This window comes from Schistocerca serialis, chromosome 5, assembly GCF_023864345.2.
Source record: "Schistocerca serialis cubense isolate TAMUIC-IGC-003099 chromosome 5, iqSchSeri2.2, whole genome shotgun sequence".
Lineage (NCBI taxonomy): Eukaryota > Metazoa > Arthropoda > Insecta > Orthoptera > Acrididae > Schistocerca > Schistocerca serialis.
Genome location: NC_064642.1, coordinates 117,816,088 through 117,835,676, shown reverse-complemented (window position 1 = coordinate 117,835,676; position 19,589 = coordinate 117,816,088). Strand labels below are relative to the sequence as shown.

General features: G+C 36.3%; 1 protein-coding gene across 6 annotated transcripts in view; it reads right to left on the bottom strand.

The window, feature by feature from the left end:
* Positions 1-961: 961 nt before the first annotated feature.
* The window catches only part of LOC126481181 (Na(+)/H(+) exchanger beta-like), a 1,115,178-nt gene continuing 1,096,550 nt past the window's right edge, over positions 962-19,589 (bottom strand). For 5 of the 6 annotated variants that reach the window (XM_050104755.1, XM_050104758.1, XM_050104756.1 and 2 more), the window contains 3 exons: positions 16,499-16,697; positions 16,139-16,219; positions 962-3,424 (listed from right to left, as the gene is read on the bottom strand). In XM_050104755.1, coding sequence (XP_049960712.1) covers positions 3,198-3,424; positions 16,139-16,219; positions 16,499-16,697 — 507 coding nt within the window. In that variant the 3' untranslated portion in view covers positions 962-3,197. The remainder of the gene's footprint in view (positions 3,425-16,138; positions 16,220-16,498; positions 16,698-19,589) is intronic. The other variant, XM_050104760.1, reaches the window with a different exon arrangement.

The window sequence follows — 19,589 nt, the reverse complement described above, 5'->3', positions numbered from 1 at the left end:
AAATACAATATCTTTTCAGTTTACCAGCTGCCCTCATGACAGCCATGGTCCATGGTCTACTTTGTGCTTGGTATGTCCCACTAGTAGCAGTGGTTCAGCTATCATCTGCTCAACATTGTCAGCTCCAATATACCACCTCCCCAACTATTTCCACCTGTAACCAGACTCATGACTCGTTGTGTTGTCTAGCAAACCTGCATGGGATAGCAATGCCTTTCATCTTATGATGTCATATGATAAGCAGCTTGAAATGTTCATCAGCCATTAGACTAATAAAACATTGATATGTGGAAATTTATTCATCTCTGGATGACAAAACTGCAAAGATACTATATGAATTAATCCCAATATTTTTAAAATGAAAATAGAAAATTAAATATTCAAATAATCAACTATACAGGACATTAATATGTGGACATAGTACCAAATCCCATAAAATAATGCACTTGGTACTTACAGAAAGTGATTGCATTTGTGCAATTGAAAACACAGCAGATGTGAATGATCTACAGTACATCGACCAGCATATCAACATTAGATACTTATATTCTTTGATGACTTGGACCACATAAAAGCTCACTTAGGAAGTAAAGGAATGTTGCAGGATGTTTATAGATTTATATGTTTTCTTTCAATGTGCTCCGCTCATGGAAAATTAAACAAGTAGCCTTATAGGCATAACATGGATTTGGTTGGTTGGTTGGTTTGGGGAAGGAGACCAGACAGCGTGGTCATCGGTCTCATCGGAATAGGGAAGGATGGGGAAGGAAGTCGGCCGTGCCCTTTCAGAGGAACCATCCCGGCATTTGCCTGGAGTGATTTAGGGAAATCACTAACATGGATTTATGTTAAATACGCCACTATTCTTTTTTCCATACATTTAAAAGTGAATGTACTGTTGTAGACTGTCTGATACAAGGGACTTCATCAGTGTTGGTTTATTTGTATGGAGAATAAAAAATTCACAGTTTGCATATCATTTATTTAAATACAAGATGGTCACAGTTACGTGACATGGAATTAACAAAAATTCTGTCACCTTACTAGCTGCCTTCAACAACTGCACATACATTGTGTCAAGTTTCTTATACATACCACATAAATATTAAAAGTGTAAATATATAAAAGTCAGCCTATCATAGTCAAATGTAATTGACATGTTAAGCAATCTGGGAGACAGTGGAAAACAAGTTGTACATTTCTCAGTGAATAAATAATCCACATACAACCTAAGACATTTAACTTCAGTCTCTGAGAAGTCAATAGAACACTTGAAGTGATGTACAAATATATTATAAAAATAGTTGCATTTATTTTATTTCCTGAGGTAAGAAAGATATAAAATAGTAATTATTACGATGGACTTTGTCTTATTTGATTACCAGTCCATAGAGAAAATTTTTTCACATCATTTTATTTGTTTTCACAGTACGTATTGCATAACAGTGCCAGTAATTAAAAAAAACTGGTACTTATTTGGATCAAAAAATCAAGTGATGTCATGGTAACACCGAACAAAAGAAAATATGCTGTACACAAAATGATGTTCCTAATTTGTCGTTTATACTGTTATTCACAAACAAACAGAATAACTTAGGAACTATTTCTAGTAATCCTTACATAGTGTAAGGAAATAGTCCAGAAGAAGTATATACATTGATCCATATAAAAGAAATCCATACCAAATGTACCCAAACTGCAGTACAAAACTTTGATGTTGAAAACATTTCTATGATGTGGCTCAGAGAAACAGAAATATTTGAAGCTGATGTTGGCAGCTCTGCAATAGTACCAGAAGTAGGGTAAAGATATCAAACTGTGTAGCAGTAACAGACGTTTAGTTGCCATGGAGCAGTGCATAGCAGTATTTGCCATCTGTCCAATAGCAGTATTTGCCATCTGTCCATTTGCTGACATGTTGACAGTTTTACATCTGTGCTATGAGAGTTTTGTGTCACTATTAGATCCTTGTGCTAAGTTCCATCATTACATGCAATTGCTATAAGCATTTTTAAAAGACTGGTTCACATTTAAAGAGAAAGCCTAGTGTGGTTACATGGTCTGAATGTACCCATGCCGTGCAATCTGCCATCGAAAGTGCTTCCTATCATTCAGTATCAAAACTTGTCACGTTGTTACAGTTTCAACAATGGTGTGTTCAAAGAATACTCCATCAGCTTCAATTTTGCCTGTACAAACTTGAGATAGTGCAACAACTGAATCATAATTAATGTATCTTGCACTGGCAAATTGTTGGCTACAGTCACTGAGGATACAAACTTTTCTCAAAATCTATGGATATACATGAAGCCTATTTTCACTCATGTGGTTACAAGAGTAAGTAGAATTTCCATTATTGTACTCAAGGAAACCCTTCTGTGCTTCACCAGTGACCATCTCATGGTAACAAAGTTTCCATATGGTGCACAGTATTGTCCTGTGGGGTGAGATGCCCTTTGGTTTCTGAGGGTGAACAAACCACACTGTGATGTATAAACATTATGTGAACTGTTATAGACATTTTTGGCTCCAAAACTCCATACTTTTCCAGATCTTGACATCCAGCACACTTGGTTTCTACCTGCTGGGACCACCTCATACACTGCTAGTTTAATGCGACATTACACTTTTGGGGATTTTGTAATTCCCAAGAATGCAATCATCACTTGGCCACTCCTGTATCCAGATCTTCCAGTTTGTAATTTCTTATTATGGGGGCATCTGCAGAGTATCATGTACCACACCAGACGAAGAATGCTACAGCTTAGATCGAGTTACAGGTTGAAGAGGAAATCACCAACATCCCAGATGACTAACTGTGCCACACTATCCAAAACATACTGAATGTATATAACAACATGGTTATCATCTGATTGATGTAATTTTTTAAATTTAGTGCCTGATGCAATTTCCAGTGCTGAACAACATATTTTGAACTCAAGTAAAATTTTGTAATGTTCCTTAATTTTTTAAAAATTATTTCAAATTATTCTGTTTCTCTGTACCATATTTCATTCTTGATTTCACAGCCCTATTTTTTGATAGACATAGATAAATGAACAGTATATTTGTCTTCTGTCAGCAGATCTGAAAATTTTAAGATGACACAATATTGAAAAGTGGTTTTTGACCATATCATACACAGAAATAAGAGTAACTGTTGTGCTAAAAGGTATTTGCTCACATACTGCATATATTCAAAGTGATGATTCCGTAACATGGGAGTCCCGGTCTGACTTGTCAGATGCATCATCTCTTTCTCGGATGCCAGTGAGATTGTTTCCACGCAATAGTGGTGAGGCAGCTGTTGGGCTGTGGGGTTCATCTGCACTACGTACAGAAAACTGCCTACTTAAGCGGCGACCAGTTCTCTCAAATATGGCATCAATTCCCTCTAACTCTTCAGGAAAGTAGCCTTCCAGTTCTGAAACACATTTCAGTGTTATTTTTAATGTCTGTAGCAAACAGACTGGAACACATTAATCAGAATGAGCAATGATTTTATTCCACATTTAATATATTTGCATTAGTCACATTAAAACCATATATTTAAGAAGAAACACAACTATGTAATACCTTTGGATTTAAAACTTAAATAACTGTTGTTCTCACCTCAGTTGATTTTTAGAGGTGAAGTTTCAATAATGATAAAATGGGGGGTGGGCTAATTCCAGAGGATTATTTTCAAAACTGATGACAAAACTACACCCATCCAACAACACTTGTGTAAGATATGGAAGATGATGATGCAAATCAATTTAATCAATTTGATGCAGTCCCAGAAGAAAAAGAAAAAGTGAGAGAAGAGAGGGGAGGCATAGTCAAAATAGTGAATTCAATTATATTTCACAAGTTTAACATACTGAGAAGACAGTAGTTGTTGTGAGTTTGAAGCATTTATACAGGCAAGGCACAGTGAACAGCATACCATTAATTTATAGCTGCACACTTAATGCCGGTGAAATGTGGAGCATATTTTAATGTTGTTATTGCTTCTTGTGACAGAATGGCTACATAAAAGCACTTGGTGTCTTGTAGTGTCCGTAAACAAATTGCTGTGCATTGTCCTATGAGTACTGGATACCGGAAAAAAAGTGCACAAGTTACTTCTGCTAATGTATGGAACCACTGGTGGCATTTTATGGTAATTGTATTGATGTAATGGCAAAAATTGTGTCAGCAACCAATATTGTGGGCATTGAGGATAATAACTACTGCAGGTAGAAGATACAAACTGAGCATGTTGTAAATGCAATAAACATATAAATGATAACACTGCGCACCAAATAAATCTGTAAATCATAAAATTGTCAGGCATAATAATTATGAATAATAAAAGAAAAAAGTATCAGCAGTTTCAGCTGTTTAATGCCAGAATCAGCATTCATTTCAAGATAACAAAGCATATATTTTTATAAGCGTCTGTGAAACAGAGTAGCAGCAAGCAGCGAAAGCTTCACTGAAGTTCACAACAAGGGACCACTACTTCCAAAAGCTTCAGATCAAGTGTCTTTTGCTGTCTCACATTTGGATCCATTTCAGAGTTGGTTCTTCCCTTATTTCTCAATATTGTATACAGTTTTAAAAATTCAAGAATAGATTAAACATATTAATGAAATAATATCGTGTCAGTGTGTATGGCAAAGTGTTTAATGTTTTTAATCTTTCTCTTTACATTTATCAGCACCCAGATACCAATCACATAAAAGACAATTTTCAGCAAAAGGTGAAATTCTCTGAGCTATGTAGCGTAACAATTTTCATTCACATGATGAGACTTCACCTTGCAAAGGTAATATTGAAAATTTTATTGCCAAACCATGCTATCCATGGAACATGAGGTAAAGTACAAGATTACATTATGATTATGACAACAATATTGACACTATTGTCTCCTAGAGTACCAGTATGATACTTCAAGCATGCCATAAATTAAGCTACGTGCGTAGTGACTGCTTACATGACAAACCACCATGAGTTGCATGGAAGAGGATACATCCCATTGTACCATTTATAAGGGTTTTATCCTATTCCATTTATGTATGGAATGTGGGAAGAATGATTGATTGAATGCCTCTGCGCATGCAGTAATTATTCTAATCTTATCCTCATGATCCCTGTGTGAGCAATACATAGGGGGTTGTAGTACATCCCTAGAGTAATCATTTAAAGCTGGTTCTTGAAACTTTCTTAATAGGCTTTCTTGGGATAGTTAATGTCTGTCTTCAAGAGTCTGGCACTTCAATTCATGCACTAGTTCTGTGACACTTTCCCATAGATTAAACAAACCTGTGACCATTCACACAGCCCTTCTCTCTATATGTTCAATATCCTCTGTTAGTCATATCTGGTATGATTCCCACACACCTTGGCAGTATTCTAGAACTGGTCACACAAGTGATATGTAAGTAATCTCTTTTGTAGCTGCCTGCTGTTCCCCAGTATTCTACCAATAAACCGAGGTCTACTACCTGCTTTACCCACAGCTAAACCTATGTTATCATTCCATTTCATGTCCCTACAAAGCATTGCACCAAGGTATTTGTATGAGTTTTCCATTTACAACAGTAACTCATTGATATTAAATTCATAGGATACTATGTTTTTTCATTTTATGATGTGCAAAATTTTACATTTCTGATAGAACAAGTTACCAATCTCTGCACCACAGTGAAATCTTATCAAGATCTGACTGAAATGTATGGAGCTTCCCTCAGATAGTAGTTCTTTATTGATAACTGCATCATCTGCAAAAAGCCTGATTTTACTATTAATACTGTCTGCAAGGTCCTTAATATTCAACAGGAACAGTGAGGGTCCCAACATTCTTCCTTGGGGCACACATAAAGTTACTTCTACACTTGACAATGACTCTCCATTCAAGATAACATGCTGTGTCCTCCCTACCAAAATGTTCTCAATACTGTCACAAATCACACTTGGTACCCCATACGATCATACTTTCAACGATAAGCATAGATGCAGTACAGAGTCAAATGCTTTTTGGAAATCAAGAAACACTGCATCTACCTGGTTGCCTTGATCCAAAGCTTTCAGTGTGTCATGTGAGAAAAGTGTGAGTTGGATTTCACATGATCGATGTTTTCAAAATCCATACTGATTGGCACTGAGGTCATTCTGTTCAAGATACCTCGTTATGTTTGAGTTCAGATATATTCTAAGATTCTACAACAAATCAATGTTAAGGATATTGGATGATAGTTTTGTGGATCACTCCTACTACCCTCCTTTTCCAAGAACTTGGCACAGTTTTTTGTTCAAGGGATCCACAGTAGCGCATAGTTGGAAGAGGGGTTAACTCAGCCACAAATTCACTATAGAATCTGACAGAGCTCTGTTCAATTTTAATGATTTCAACTGTTTCTCAACACCACACACACTAATACTTATTTCATTAATCTTTTCAGTGGTACGATTATTAAATTGGGGCAATTCTCAAGGGTTTTCCTTTGTAAAGGAACATATAGTCTTGTATAGACAAAGAAATAATAATAATAATAATAATAACAATAATAATGATTTTTGTTGTTTTGGCTAGAATCTGAAAGGAATTTAAATAAGCAGCAACACTGGTAGTCACATGAATTTCATTATAAATGGAGTAATTTAAGCCAGGTTGTTATAACACATAACAAATAAGTAATGAGGTTGGTTCACATTTTCTTATCAGTATTCATTAAAGTAACTGAGGTGGGAGCTGAAAATGTGTGTATGACATATTTTTATTAAAATCACTGTACTCCATCCAGCTAACACCCAAAGACAGATTCATATAAACAGTTATAAAACTGAAACCCAAATAAATATGAGAACATGACATGTCAAACTTACATCAGAAAAAGAATCAAGTAGTTGTAATTTCAGTAACTTACTGTACATAGGTGGACAGTCAGGTGACACACTCCCAGACAGTTATGCAGAATGGCAATAGTGATTATGTTCTTTATTGGCCAATTAGTGGTGCATGTATGGAGAGATCCTCAAAACATTAACCACTGCTAATTCATCTCATTCATATCCTAATACACTGTCATAGCAGGGGTGTGGGGGCGGAGGGAGATGGGAGGGAGATGATAATCCCACATGGTACAGCCCCAGTGGCAAATAGGGAATTTAACATTGTCTTACTGGTGGACTTGAGTAAAATAAAATAGTTTTTGCAGACCAAATACATCAACCCAAGCCAAACTTCAGGCTTTCTTCAAGGCTAACAACCTTGGCAGTATAATGGTCAGTGTGAAACATCACTGGCCACAACCTACATTTTTTCAGTTGTTTCAGTCATGGAGGAAAGTTAACCAGTATCTGCTACACCTGTACACCATCATCTTGAATGACGCAAGCAGGCTTTTGGTTTCTAGGGAACCTGCACTGACATGCTTTGAGGTATTAGACTCTCCAGGGAAGATCAGACACAAATTCTGAACTTTTTTTGCTTCTTTCAACACAAATTCTCTTCTTAAGACTGGCAAACTGAAACAAGTTACCGATGCTTTGTCACGATATCAGATGCTGATTGAGGAAGTTCAGGAAACAAGATTCACTCGTGAAAACTGCTTCAAGTCACAGGGTTATAGAAACTTTAAAGATTTGTTGTAAAAACCATCCCACACTCAGGCATGGATTTACTGCATTTAGGAAGGTAGGCTCAATTATGGGCTTCACCTCTCTCAACAGCCAAGTCTTTACCCTCTCTTTTTGGTGTACACATGGAGTTTGCACAATGGTAAATGTACATGGACCAATCAATCAGGTGAATAATAAGGACCCAGAAAGAACAGATGCATTGTGGGAGGAGCTTGAAGACATCCTCTCAAAAGTAGCTGATGAGGCATCATCACTCTGCATGGGAATTTTGTTGCCCAGCTTGACAAGGACAGAAAATATCAAAAAATTACTCACAAGATTACTGGAAACTACCCAGCTTTTAGGGGAAGTAATTATAATGAAGAGAGACTACTACCATCTGAAGGAAAAAGTTAGACTAATTCCAAGAAATACCAAAAGGGTTACTCCCAGAAAAAAAATATAAGTTCAACAGAGACAAGCTAAGGAGCAAACAAGAACTCACCCAAAAGTTGGAAACTTCAAATGCAGAGAACTTGGAACAATTACAGCAGCCTATAGTCAGAGTAGCTGAGGAGACAGTCCCACTCACGAAATCAAGAAAGTGTACTTTTTGTGATAAATGATGTGATTCAGCAAGAAATGGAACTGCCCGAAAAACGAAATGAACTTCCTAATGCAGGAAAATCTGCATAAAAAACCCTCCATGGGATGAAGTGTGTATTACTTAAGAACCAGTTGGTACATACTGAGCAAGACAGGATGTATATGACCTGGGACAATGGGGAGATCTGGGAAAACCCCAGGAATTTTTTCATCCGGGAGAAAACAGGAAAAAACCCAGGAATTTTTTAGAATTCTGGGAATTTGTCATTGTTTTAGTTTTCACTTAAATTTTTGTACTTTTGACAAATGAGAATTGATACATATTTGAATCAGGGGAATCCTCATCACATCTAGAAATAAACTTTCCTGAAGACAAAAGGGGACAGGTTTATACAAGCTGAGCAGAATAAAGCCAAATGGATTAATGCCAATTGCTGTTTATGTGTCTGACTGGGTTTGCAAATGGTCAGCGTTGTTATAATTACTGGCGGAATCCATAGATTCGGACTAACAGAGTGGAAATAAATGACTAACAGGTAAGAAAGATTATGTATTATCTTCTCATCCAAGAAAATGAAATTTTGACAGAAAACTTTTGGTCAGACCACTACACTAGTAAGGGCCAGTTATACAGTCCCCAGCTAGCAGCTGCTTAAGTTCTATACTGTAAGTTGCCCGGAAAACACGTTGTACGAACATGTAACAATGCCTAATCAGAGAATAGTCACAGGATAACTAAACTGGTGATTCTGGCAGGGTTAGTGAAGCTAACCGGTGAATAAGTTTTGACAATGGCAGGTCGATCTCATGCTTGAGAAACTGGAGCGTATGAATGAAATGTAAAACTATTTCCTAACATAAAGCTTTTTGCTTGTAGTAGGCCTAATAGGCATTCGATATTGATACTTCGTGAATTATGGTGTGTTATGAAAATGACCATTTGTACCAAAACAGTCTTGTTTATTTGGTGTATGTTACAATTTCTTCGGTATCAGAAAGGCCTGTTTTGTTTTATCTAGCAGAAGTGACAAAATAGACATAATGAGATCAAGAAACCACACCAGTCTTGGGTACTATTTGTATTAACAGCTTTTTCAGTATTAGACAACAACATTTCGATTTTTCATATAGCAAAACATTTGACAAATTTTAATGAGGTAATAGATTCTTTTGCAGAAAGGAAAGCATGCCATGTCATGCTGTAGAAAGATTAGAGAAAAAAAATGCTAGGAGCTAAGGATTAAAGAAATGTGTATTGTCTTGCTTGTCTCTTGTCTTTACTGGTTTTATGTACCCTGTCTTTAATTTTGTCACACAAAGCTGATAGGCAATAAAGAGTGGAAATTTTCTGAAGAGTTCTTGTTCTCCCAATTACAAATAATCTCATCCAGTATTAATTATTAATTGTGAGGGGCAGAATAATAAACCAGCCGACTGGGGCAGGAGAGGCACCACAGGACATTTTAATTTCCACTGTCTGGAATATATGTAGTTTGATGGCATGCATTACAAAATATACCCATTTCAATTCCACAGAACAAAATACAGTGCTGTACGATAGAAGAATGCTGTGTGAAGAGGCACTGCACTTTGACATCAGAAAGATGTGCACTACAAAATATTTTTGAATATTCGAAATATCATAAATCTGGGGCTGATGTGCAGAGCAGTCTGAATTACAGTGGGGAAGTGGGCAGTCTCTACATGACCCGTGTTTACATTCAGTGATTTTTCTGTTTCCTCTTCATTTACTGCTCTCATGTCAAATGAAAACAAAATGTATTTCTGTGGCCAGGAGCTATCAAGTGAATTAAAATACATTCACATAATTACGGAAGGCAAAAATATGTTATTAGTTTCAGATTTTATTTTATTTCCACCTTCCTGACAGTCAAGCATTAATAGCCTTGCAAAACGACAAAGTTATTTTTGTCAGTTCACTAAAGAAATTTGGCTTTTATTAATCTTTTCCGCTGAGGAAGTCAATATATTTGAAATGAAGTGTTTAATTCCACACTATTGGCTAGTGCCAACTATTCACTGCAGTTCAAGTGCATGTTTTCATCTTCTAGCACATATGCCATTTTGCCATAATAAAGAACTAAACATGAGATAATATTGTACTGGTGCTCCAAGAAAATTTACATCCCAAAAACCACACTGAAAAGCTTAACATCAGGTTGAGGCCTACTTTATTGGGAATCTGGACATCCCAATGTGCACTTGAAGTATGCACTTTAAATGTGCACAGTTTACTATGGTTCACGAAATTCTGATGCTCTCTGAGTATCCTCTAATTCTTGTTTCTTTTATGACATAATGTAAGATCTTTTAATGTTTTACATGTACAAACATGTGGGTTTCTTATATCATTGTAGCTGTGCAAGTGTGGCAGTGCCTGTTATCTGGTGCTCTCTGGCAACTGCTGAAACGAACCTATTTCTAACTGGTTGCAGGAAAATTTTGTGAATGGTGGTTTGAAAAGCATTACTTTCAGAGTAAATATCCTTTTACGCAAGTTGAACTACGATGAATTCAGCATTTGACTTTCATTTAAAAATCAACTCTTTGGTGATGAGCCATTTACAAGAATTTTGAGCCCACAAGATCAGACACTTACGCCGTTATAAAAAATTTTACAGGAACATTTGTGTGACATACCTTAAAGTGTAACATGCGAAAAAAAGATCAACATTATACGTGAAAGCTTAGCTTCTCTTGCAGCTTATTAACCTTAAAGACCAATATGATATGTGAAAACTTTGCTTTTCTTTTACCAACACTTTGTATATTAATTTAAATCATTAACTTTCCCTGTTTGTCTGTTCACACTACTTAACAGTGATGTTGCTATTAGCTGACTACATCATATGTCCTGTGCTCTGAATATCCACTGTCATTGGCTAGCAAGATCATGTGCAATGCGCTATGACGCTTACAGAAATGCATCACAATCTTGATTTCAATGTTTGGAAAGTAACATGCAGTGTTTGGTGGAATTCAAATTTATACTTTTGTAATACAAAAATATTCTGCATACATGTTGCTGCACATCAAAAGATCTTTCCAAAATGTGCTTTTTTCCCTGAGTTTTGTTTTCTAAAGTGCCAGGAAATTCTATGCCTGTGTATACAACCATAACCATTCAAAGAATTGATATGTTTTACTGTTTTGAGGGAAAAATATACTGTCACTTAACATGAAAAAAGTGTGTTTTCACGCAGGAGAAAGTGTATTTTTAACTGGGAAACCTGGGAAAAATCCTGGAATTTTTTTCCTTGTCTGTGTATACACCCTGCAAGACTTCCAAAAAATAACACACATCGTACCTAAAACCTTCATGCACAATCTTAACAAATACAAACCCATAAGCCTACAATTCAATGATTCCAAAGCAAATACAGTGCACGGACTTGAATGTCTCCCCAGCTAAGAGGCTTTAGAGAGTTCATTCATTTATGAAACCAATCCAAACATGTGCCCAGATTCATCTCCTCTTATGAAGGATGAAACCAGGGAAATCATCCAAGCATTGAAGAACAACATGACATCAGGTGAAGTCAGATAATTGGTGAACTATGGAAGCATACAGGGAATAAGGCAACTAGTAAACTTGTTGCAATTATTGAACTTCGGGAAAGCAAAAAATTTCCATGTGGGTGGACCTCTGCCTTAATTCATCCATTACACAAGAAGGGACAGAACAAATATGAACAACTACTGTGGCACCTCTCTCCTGCCAACAACTTGCAGGATCCTCTAAAAACCTCTACAGACTAGGGCAGAACAACAAATTGATCCACAACTGGAGGAATACCAAGGGGTTTCAGGAAGGAATAACCGTGTGCTGAACAGACTATTTCCATCATTTCACACCTGAAACTCAGAAACAGAGAATTTGTGGTACCAACATCAACTTATCAAATGTATATGATTCAACTGATCACACCAGCCTGTTTAAAATCTATGAAGTGTTTGGCCTACATAACAACAGAGAAGTGATTATCCAGAAAAGCCTAACCGACATCAGCTCTGAAGTGAAGTTCATAGGGATGTCTGATGCCTCTGGAATAGGATAGGCATGAGATAATGAGATGGACAATCACTTCTCCTCTTCAACAGTGTTTTAGAAAAGGTCAAGAAAATGGGGTAAGGCCTCGCTAGAAGTATATGAAATTTGCAATCACCTGTTGAGCCTTTGTGAATGATCCAGTGATCTTTTGAGACCCAATATATATGGCAGGAAAGCATTGTAACCAACTGAAAACACAGGCAGTGAAGGCTCTCATTGGAGAAGACATACTTTATGGCAAAAATAAAATCAGCACCAAGAGAACTGGAAGTCAGGCAAAGAAAAACTAAGTGGGCAGGAAAACTTAAATACCTAAGCTAACAGACACAGCCTAAACTATGAAACATAGAAGCCTTTGTATCGTGCATTAACAAAATGCAAATGGCCTGTTAACTAACTAAAGGCATCTACAATAAGAGACTGACATCCTTAAATGCCAGAATTAGACACTGTTGCACTGTTATTATATTGAAGGCTCTGCATGTGGTAGATGAACAAGAAAGGTCTAACGGAGAAGCATGAGGCCAAAGAAAGAAATATTTTGAGAAACATCCTGGATCTCATCAAAGAAAATAGTGGGTGCACAAAGGGTCACAACCATGAACTAGATAAACAGGTGGAGAAAATGAGTGACATGTCTCACAAAAGGATTGCCTTTTATGGTCATGTAACACAAATGAGTCCAGGAAGGGTATCTAAAATGATATTAACCTACTTTGAAGATAAGAAATTGAAAGGGGCTTGGTTCATAGAAGTCAAAAAGATTTATGAGGACTGGAAACTTTTCCTAAAGATATCCAGGAGCTTGATCCAGTTAAGGAGAAATTATGAATGCTGAAGTATTTGAAGGAAGAGTTGAAATTGAAGACAGGCAAGTCATGGATCCAGAGAAAAAGGTACAACACGAGAAACAAGTGCTGATGCACTGGACAACATTCAATGCTATGAAAATGGGACAGGTGAATTGACATGGTCCCTAATGGGCTGACATGAAGATACAAGGAAAAAACATAGTTAATAATAATGTTAGTGCAGTGTGTCAACAATGGATAGTTTTCAGTATAGCTCCTGTAATGTCAATAATACACAGTGTTGATTGTCAGGTTGAGCTCTGTGTCTGTGGAGGGACAGTACAGCCAACTGTCTGCTTGCTGCTGAGCTAAGTGCTAATTCTGTATTGCTGGCTCTTATGCTAGAATCATACAATGGTTTATTGTAACTATGGGCTAAGCTAGGGTAACATGTACTTAGTAAAGAAACATGGTTCAAAAGCTAATTTGATAATGTTCAAAGTATTTTCAATAAACATGGTGTAGTGTAATTTGTAGTCATTAGTTATACCTGATTATGTGAGTTACTTTGTCTAGCAAAGCACAGACCACAGAAAGTGTTCTTTGGGTGATATAAGTTTTCTAGGACTCAGGATGTGATATAAGGAATATGTTTGTGCCTGACTTTTGTCTCCTACTATGGGAGACATACCCAGGATCAGTTGCGATGTAGGTAGTTGATTCTCCAGTGTAAACTGCTTAGTTCGAGATGCAGGTAGTTGATTTGCCAATGTAAACTGCTTCAAAAAGCAAACCAATCAACATTATACTCGCTAAGCTAGCTGAAATTGCTGAACTGTTTATTTGTTGCCGTGCAGTGGCTGAATTTTTATGTCATCTTGTCAGTGTCAAAAGGCTAAGAGGACCTGTGCCCTCCACCTGCTGTGGCAGGAATATACCAAATTCCTTGTACATATGGTCATGTGTACTACTAATACAGTTATCATCACCCAGCTTAAATAAGACAATCGAAGACTGAAGACCACAACAACAACAATAATTAAAGGCATGATTATAGTTTCCCGCAATGAACGTGTTTGCCACTAAAACAGCTGGATGCAGGACACTCAACATTCTAAGTGTCATACTCATCATCCTCTGGCAAAGTATCAAAATGTAGGATATGTTCCCATTATTTATATATGTGAGGGGCAGTTGGTCCTATATCCCTGGGTGTGTGTGCGCCATGGCACAATGTGTACTCTTGGTGGGGAAGAGGTGTAGAGGGGGAGCTGGTGGCTGCACTTCATTACTTCTGTGGGCATACTGAACTGCCTGAACTGTCAACCACTCCTGGGGGTATCTCTGGCATATCTTCATCAAGTTCTGCCACTGCTGAATTCTCTTTCTGTTCCACATGCACTTGTGATGTATTTGATACATTGAGTTTACATAAAGTTTCTTGCCTGCATCCTTCTGCATAGTTGACACCATCGTTTTCTTACTGAGGAAACTTGTAATCTGGGATTCCCAAACGAACTTTGATGGTACACTTTTTTCAGATGCTGCAAATTGGCTGGGAGGTAGTATGAGTCTGTACCCTGTGCAACAAGGCAATTATCGCTATATGCCGCTGTGTTAAATAGCATGGAAGTACAGAGCCATATGTGTCTTCCTCCTGTAAACTGCTTGGCTTATTGAATAATTTGCCTTCTTCCTATCGAGGAGAAGAAGACATCTGTTTCCTTGTAGTTCTGTTGTGAGCTTAATGTTTGATGGATGCTGTATAGATGACCAAGAGAACAGCAACTGTTTGCCATGTACCCCTTCCATAAATGTGTATCATCGTAGTGAAAGAATTGGTAGGGTTTAAGCTTCAGTGAGATTAATAAATAGAATTTCTCTTTTAGAAAAAGAGTTACTCATAAACTATATGGACTGTAAAAGAATTTAGTTCAGTAACAGATAACATCATCATTAATAAATAATCACAGCAGAAACAGTGGCAAATGTTACTGTATATGGAGGCTAAAATATAGGTTTCAAGCAATTATGGACTTTTTATGTAGAATATAACAGGTGCCAGGTGGAAGCTGTAATCTATGAATCAGAGTACATGAGTAATCTATAAACACACACATCACAAGAAGAGAGCATAAAACTATTATATCAACAGCAGCTAAATTAGAAACTCCAAGAGAAAGAAAGGGAAACTGGTATAAAGAAAAAATGAAAAAGCACTGACATGCTGTGTACAAAATATTTACAAAACAACTATCTGATTAAGAGATCTAGTATATTACAGTTTGGTGCCACATTGTACAAAAGATCTTAATGCAACTCATGGTGGATTAAAGAATGTTGAATTTTTGCCAGCACTTTGATTCAGTGATCTGAAAAATATTGTTATTATTATTATTATTATTTTAATGTGGGACTTTTATCAAGTGAAAATTTAGAAAGACAGTAACATTTGTCCAATTTTCTGATACAAACATGAAGAAGATATGGGGGAATATATTTGGAAAAAAGACCCAGTCAAGATCACCAAAAAGACAGTATTAGAAAACTAAATGGAGAGAGTTATTTCGGAAAAGGCCAAAGGGCACGAAGAAGGAGGAATTAAGCCAACAAATAGGAATTCAGAAGTGGAAAGTATGCTAACTAAATTTAGTGTCATACTGTGGAGTTTTCATGTACCATGCACATTTTGATAAATAATATCTGCAGATATGAATAATATTATTATGGTTTGAATGGAAGTTGTAAGGAAAGAAGACTAGAAGAAACATTTTTTGTCAACTACAGCACATTGCTACTACTCAACCAGAAAACCTAGACAACACAATACTGTACTGTTGTATGCATGCTCAAAGCAGGGATCATATACACAATGGCAAGCTTTTAGTGGACTGCTGGATGCTTTCATATGAGTACTTAACTTGTGATCTGAAGACTGAACATCCCTGTTTTTTGTTAGTTCATTGGTTAGTTAGTGAATTAGTTAATTCCATGTTCCATAGACCACTTGTATGATTTTGTCTCATAATGGGCTAATAAAACTTATTTACAATATTCATGTCATCTTCTTTTTATACTATACCATTTCTCTCCTCCTGTTGCATCATTTTCATTAGTTTTGATTGTTTTCTGTTGTCAACGGTTTGCAACTTGTTTTGATACCCTAGAAAAACATGGTTTAGTTATGCAGCCATAAATATAATTTTGTTGTATAATCAGCTGACAATATTCCTGAGGCAAGTTCTTTCTGGCTGGTAACATTCCTGAAGAAAGTAATTTTTCCCCAGCACACAAGGCACTCATCACTCACTTTTATCTCTTTTGCCAATTTAAAGTACAAAAATTCTCATTAAAACTGCCACTGCTTAATGACAAGAAAGTGCTGTATTCAAAAAACTAGAGTTAAAAGTGCAATTTATTTGAAAATCAGCTAATGGCTTACGGGATTGTATCCGACGTCTGGGAAATCTGGGCTCATCTCCCAGTTGCGGTGATGATGATGGGTCTGACAGAGCTGAGCGACGATTTGCTGCTGCCGCCATTTGCGTAATTGTGCGTGCTACTAAGTGCCGACGCATCAGTTGTTCTTCAAGCTCTTGGCAGTCATCATTTATTAGGTTCCTATTGAACCTCTCATGGAACTGCAAAAAAATTTAAATACCTCGTGTAACATGATACAATATTTTAATATTAGTTTTTACATCAACAGCTGTTAAATTTGCAAATACCATGTCTCCAAAAACAGGAAAATAAAAAAAATTCAATGTGACAGAAGCTATATAAATTTGTAGTCTAAAACTTTATAATAAACTGACATTTTACATAATTTAAAAAAGAAGTTGGTACAGGAAAAACAAGTAATAAGAAATGGAAACTAGAGCCTAAAATCCAGAATCTAGAAGTAATAATGAAAGTAAGAAGTTCATCTCTGTCTGCTGAAGATTTTAGCGTTTTTTTAAGTAATATTTTGTATGTCTACAAAGACAGGATTAATTTTTTTTTAGTTTTCCACAGGGGTGAATATATCAATGAAATGTTGCTCTTGTTCCATTGGGAAAATGCACAGTAACATGACTCCATTATCAAGTTGATATGCAAAATAACTTTCCATGCGGCTTTTGGGAGTAGTCATGTCGTGCTTGTTTTGATAAATTAGTAAATTTTAATACCATATCATAATAAATTTCTTAGTTTTTCAGTGATTTACGACCATTGAAAATTCATATATAGCCACAGTAATCTACTCTTTCATTTTCAATAGCTAAAAATGCGTGGCTGACTTCAACTGAAACAAGATCACCCATGTAAGATATGTTCTGAAACTGCAACTACTGATGAAAAAATTAAAAAGATTAATAATATTGTATCAGATGAACAGCAGGAAAATGTGTATCAAATAGCTGATTCCATAATTAGAATACCTTCTATACGAAGAATATTCCACAAGAGACCTTTGTGCAAAGTGAATTCTGGCAAAAAGGAAATGGATAAATGGTTCCTCAGTTATATTTGGACCATTTTAAAGAGAATTCAACCAATTTTGTATGTCAGTGTTATTCTGCACAAAATGTGGGTCCAACAATAAAGCAGTGTTCAACAAACTGCTGCTCACGGATCACATGCAGCTCTTTGTCCCCTCGGGTGTGGCTCAACCACAAAACACCACTTCTGGGCTCACACTGCAGCTCAACTGAAACTTTGTAGTTCATATGTAGAAGTCAGTTTCAGTATAGCTTAGTCTATTTTGAAAAATTAGCATTAGATGAAATTGCCAATCTCTCTTGGTACTCAGACCATGTCCACTCATGCTCACCAGCATCACTCTCGCAGCTTACCATTGAAAGAGGTTGGTGCATAATGCTTCAAAGTCAGGTGCATGAGAATTTTTAACTTACATTAGATTTTGTAAGAGAAACTCTGATTCACCTTCCCAGCCTATTGAAACATTGCCAAGAAAATAATTCTGATACTGACATTTGCTATTTCAAAACAGCACTTTTAATTATGAGGAAAGCTTTTCTCAGCAGATTTCAGGAATTCAGAAACAGCAGAGTGACATTTCCCTTTACTAAAACACCTCTTAATGCTACTGTAACATAATTTTTCTCCCTATACTATTCACATTGGCAACTTTGAAATACAATTGCTGGAGTTAACAAACAAAGAATTGCAAAGCTTGAAATTTGGTCTTTGTGCTGATATAGAAATACAGGGAAAAACAAATGTGAACTAAATTCACAGCAAAAGCAGTCTGTTTTGAAAGACCTGGAGAAGGAAGATATGTTACTTTTAACACCTAGAATAGAATTCCTAATTCACAAAACCAGCTACTAGTGCTTACTATTGTTTCCTTATTCAGATCTGTATGTCCATGCAAACAATAATTTTCAAGCATGAACCTTATCAAAAGTAAATTTAGACTTTGTCTGATTAATGAGAACCTGATGCCATGCCTAAAGTTTACAACACATGAACCTGATTTACCCAAACATTCCAAGGAGATACAATGTCAGCTGTTCATATTAGTGTTTGTTATTGTCACAATTTAATTTGATGGATAGCTTAAAATTTATTTTTATCAATGAATAATATCATTATTGAGTATGATAACAAGTTTTATTCAACATAATGATAATTTAACTAAGACTTAAAACTTCAAGTAAGGTTCATTAATTTAATTTTAGAAAGTATGGGGGAATGAAAGAAATGTGGTATCGAGTACTAAGAAACATACATTGAGATGGTTTGGACATACAGAGGAGATAGATGAAACAACTATACAAGATGTGTGTGGATGGAAGAGATGGAACAGATCTGCCTCAGACTGACTGACGACATTTTTAGCAATGGCCAGCTCTGTAGCACCCTAACAAAGTTAATAAATTGGTCTATCTGAAATAGATTTATAAACAAAAGTAATAAATTTTTCGAACATATAATGAAATTGGATAGATAAAAAAAATCTCACCAAGCGGCAGCAGAAGAACACACATTTAAAAGATATTCAAGTCTGCAAGCTTTTAGAGCCAGTGGCCCCTTATTCTGGCAGAAGAGTTGAAAGGGAAGGAAGAGAGGTAAAGTAAAAGGACTGCTTATGTTTAGGAAAAGAAGTAGATTTCAGAAAAGTCATCCAGAACTCCAGGTCAGGGGAGGCTTACCAGATGGGATGAGAAGGAAAGACTGATGGTTGGAGGACTGCACCGGACAAAATTTGAAAACCTGAGAATTTAAAGGTGAATGATAGGGTAACACACAAGATAAGGATTACTACCAAAACATCATGCAGGAATTTATAAGAGTGATACACTAAGTGCATTGTATGTGATAGAGGTGGGAGGAGGGGGGTAGCAAAAATAGGCAGGTCAGAAAATCAAAGATATAAAAAACAAAAAGGGAGTGAAGAAAGGAATAGTTAGTGTGAAAAAATGCTGAGACAAAGATGTTAAATGTGAATTATGGCCAGGTGGCTGGTGAAAACCAAAGACATTTTATAGCATCAGTTCCCATTTGCGCAATTCTGAGAAATTGGTGTC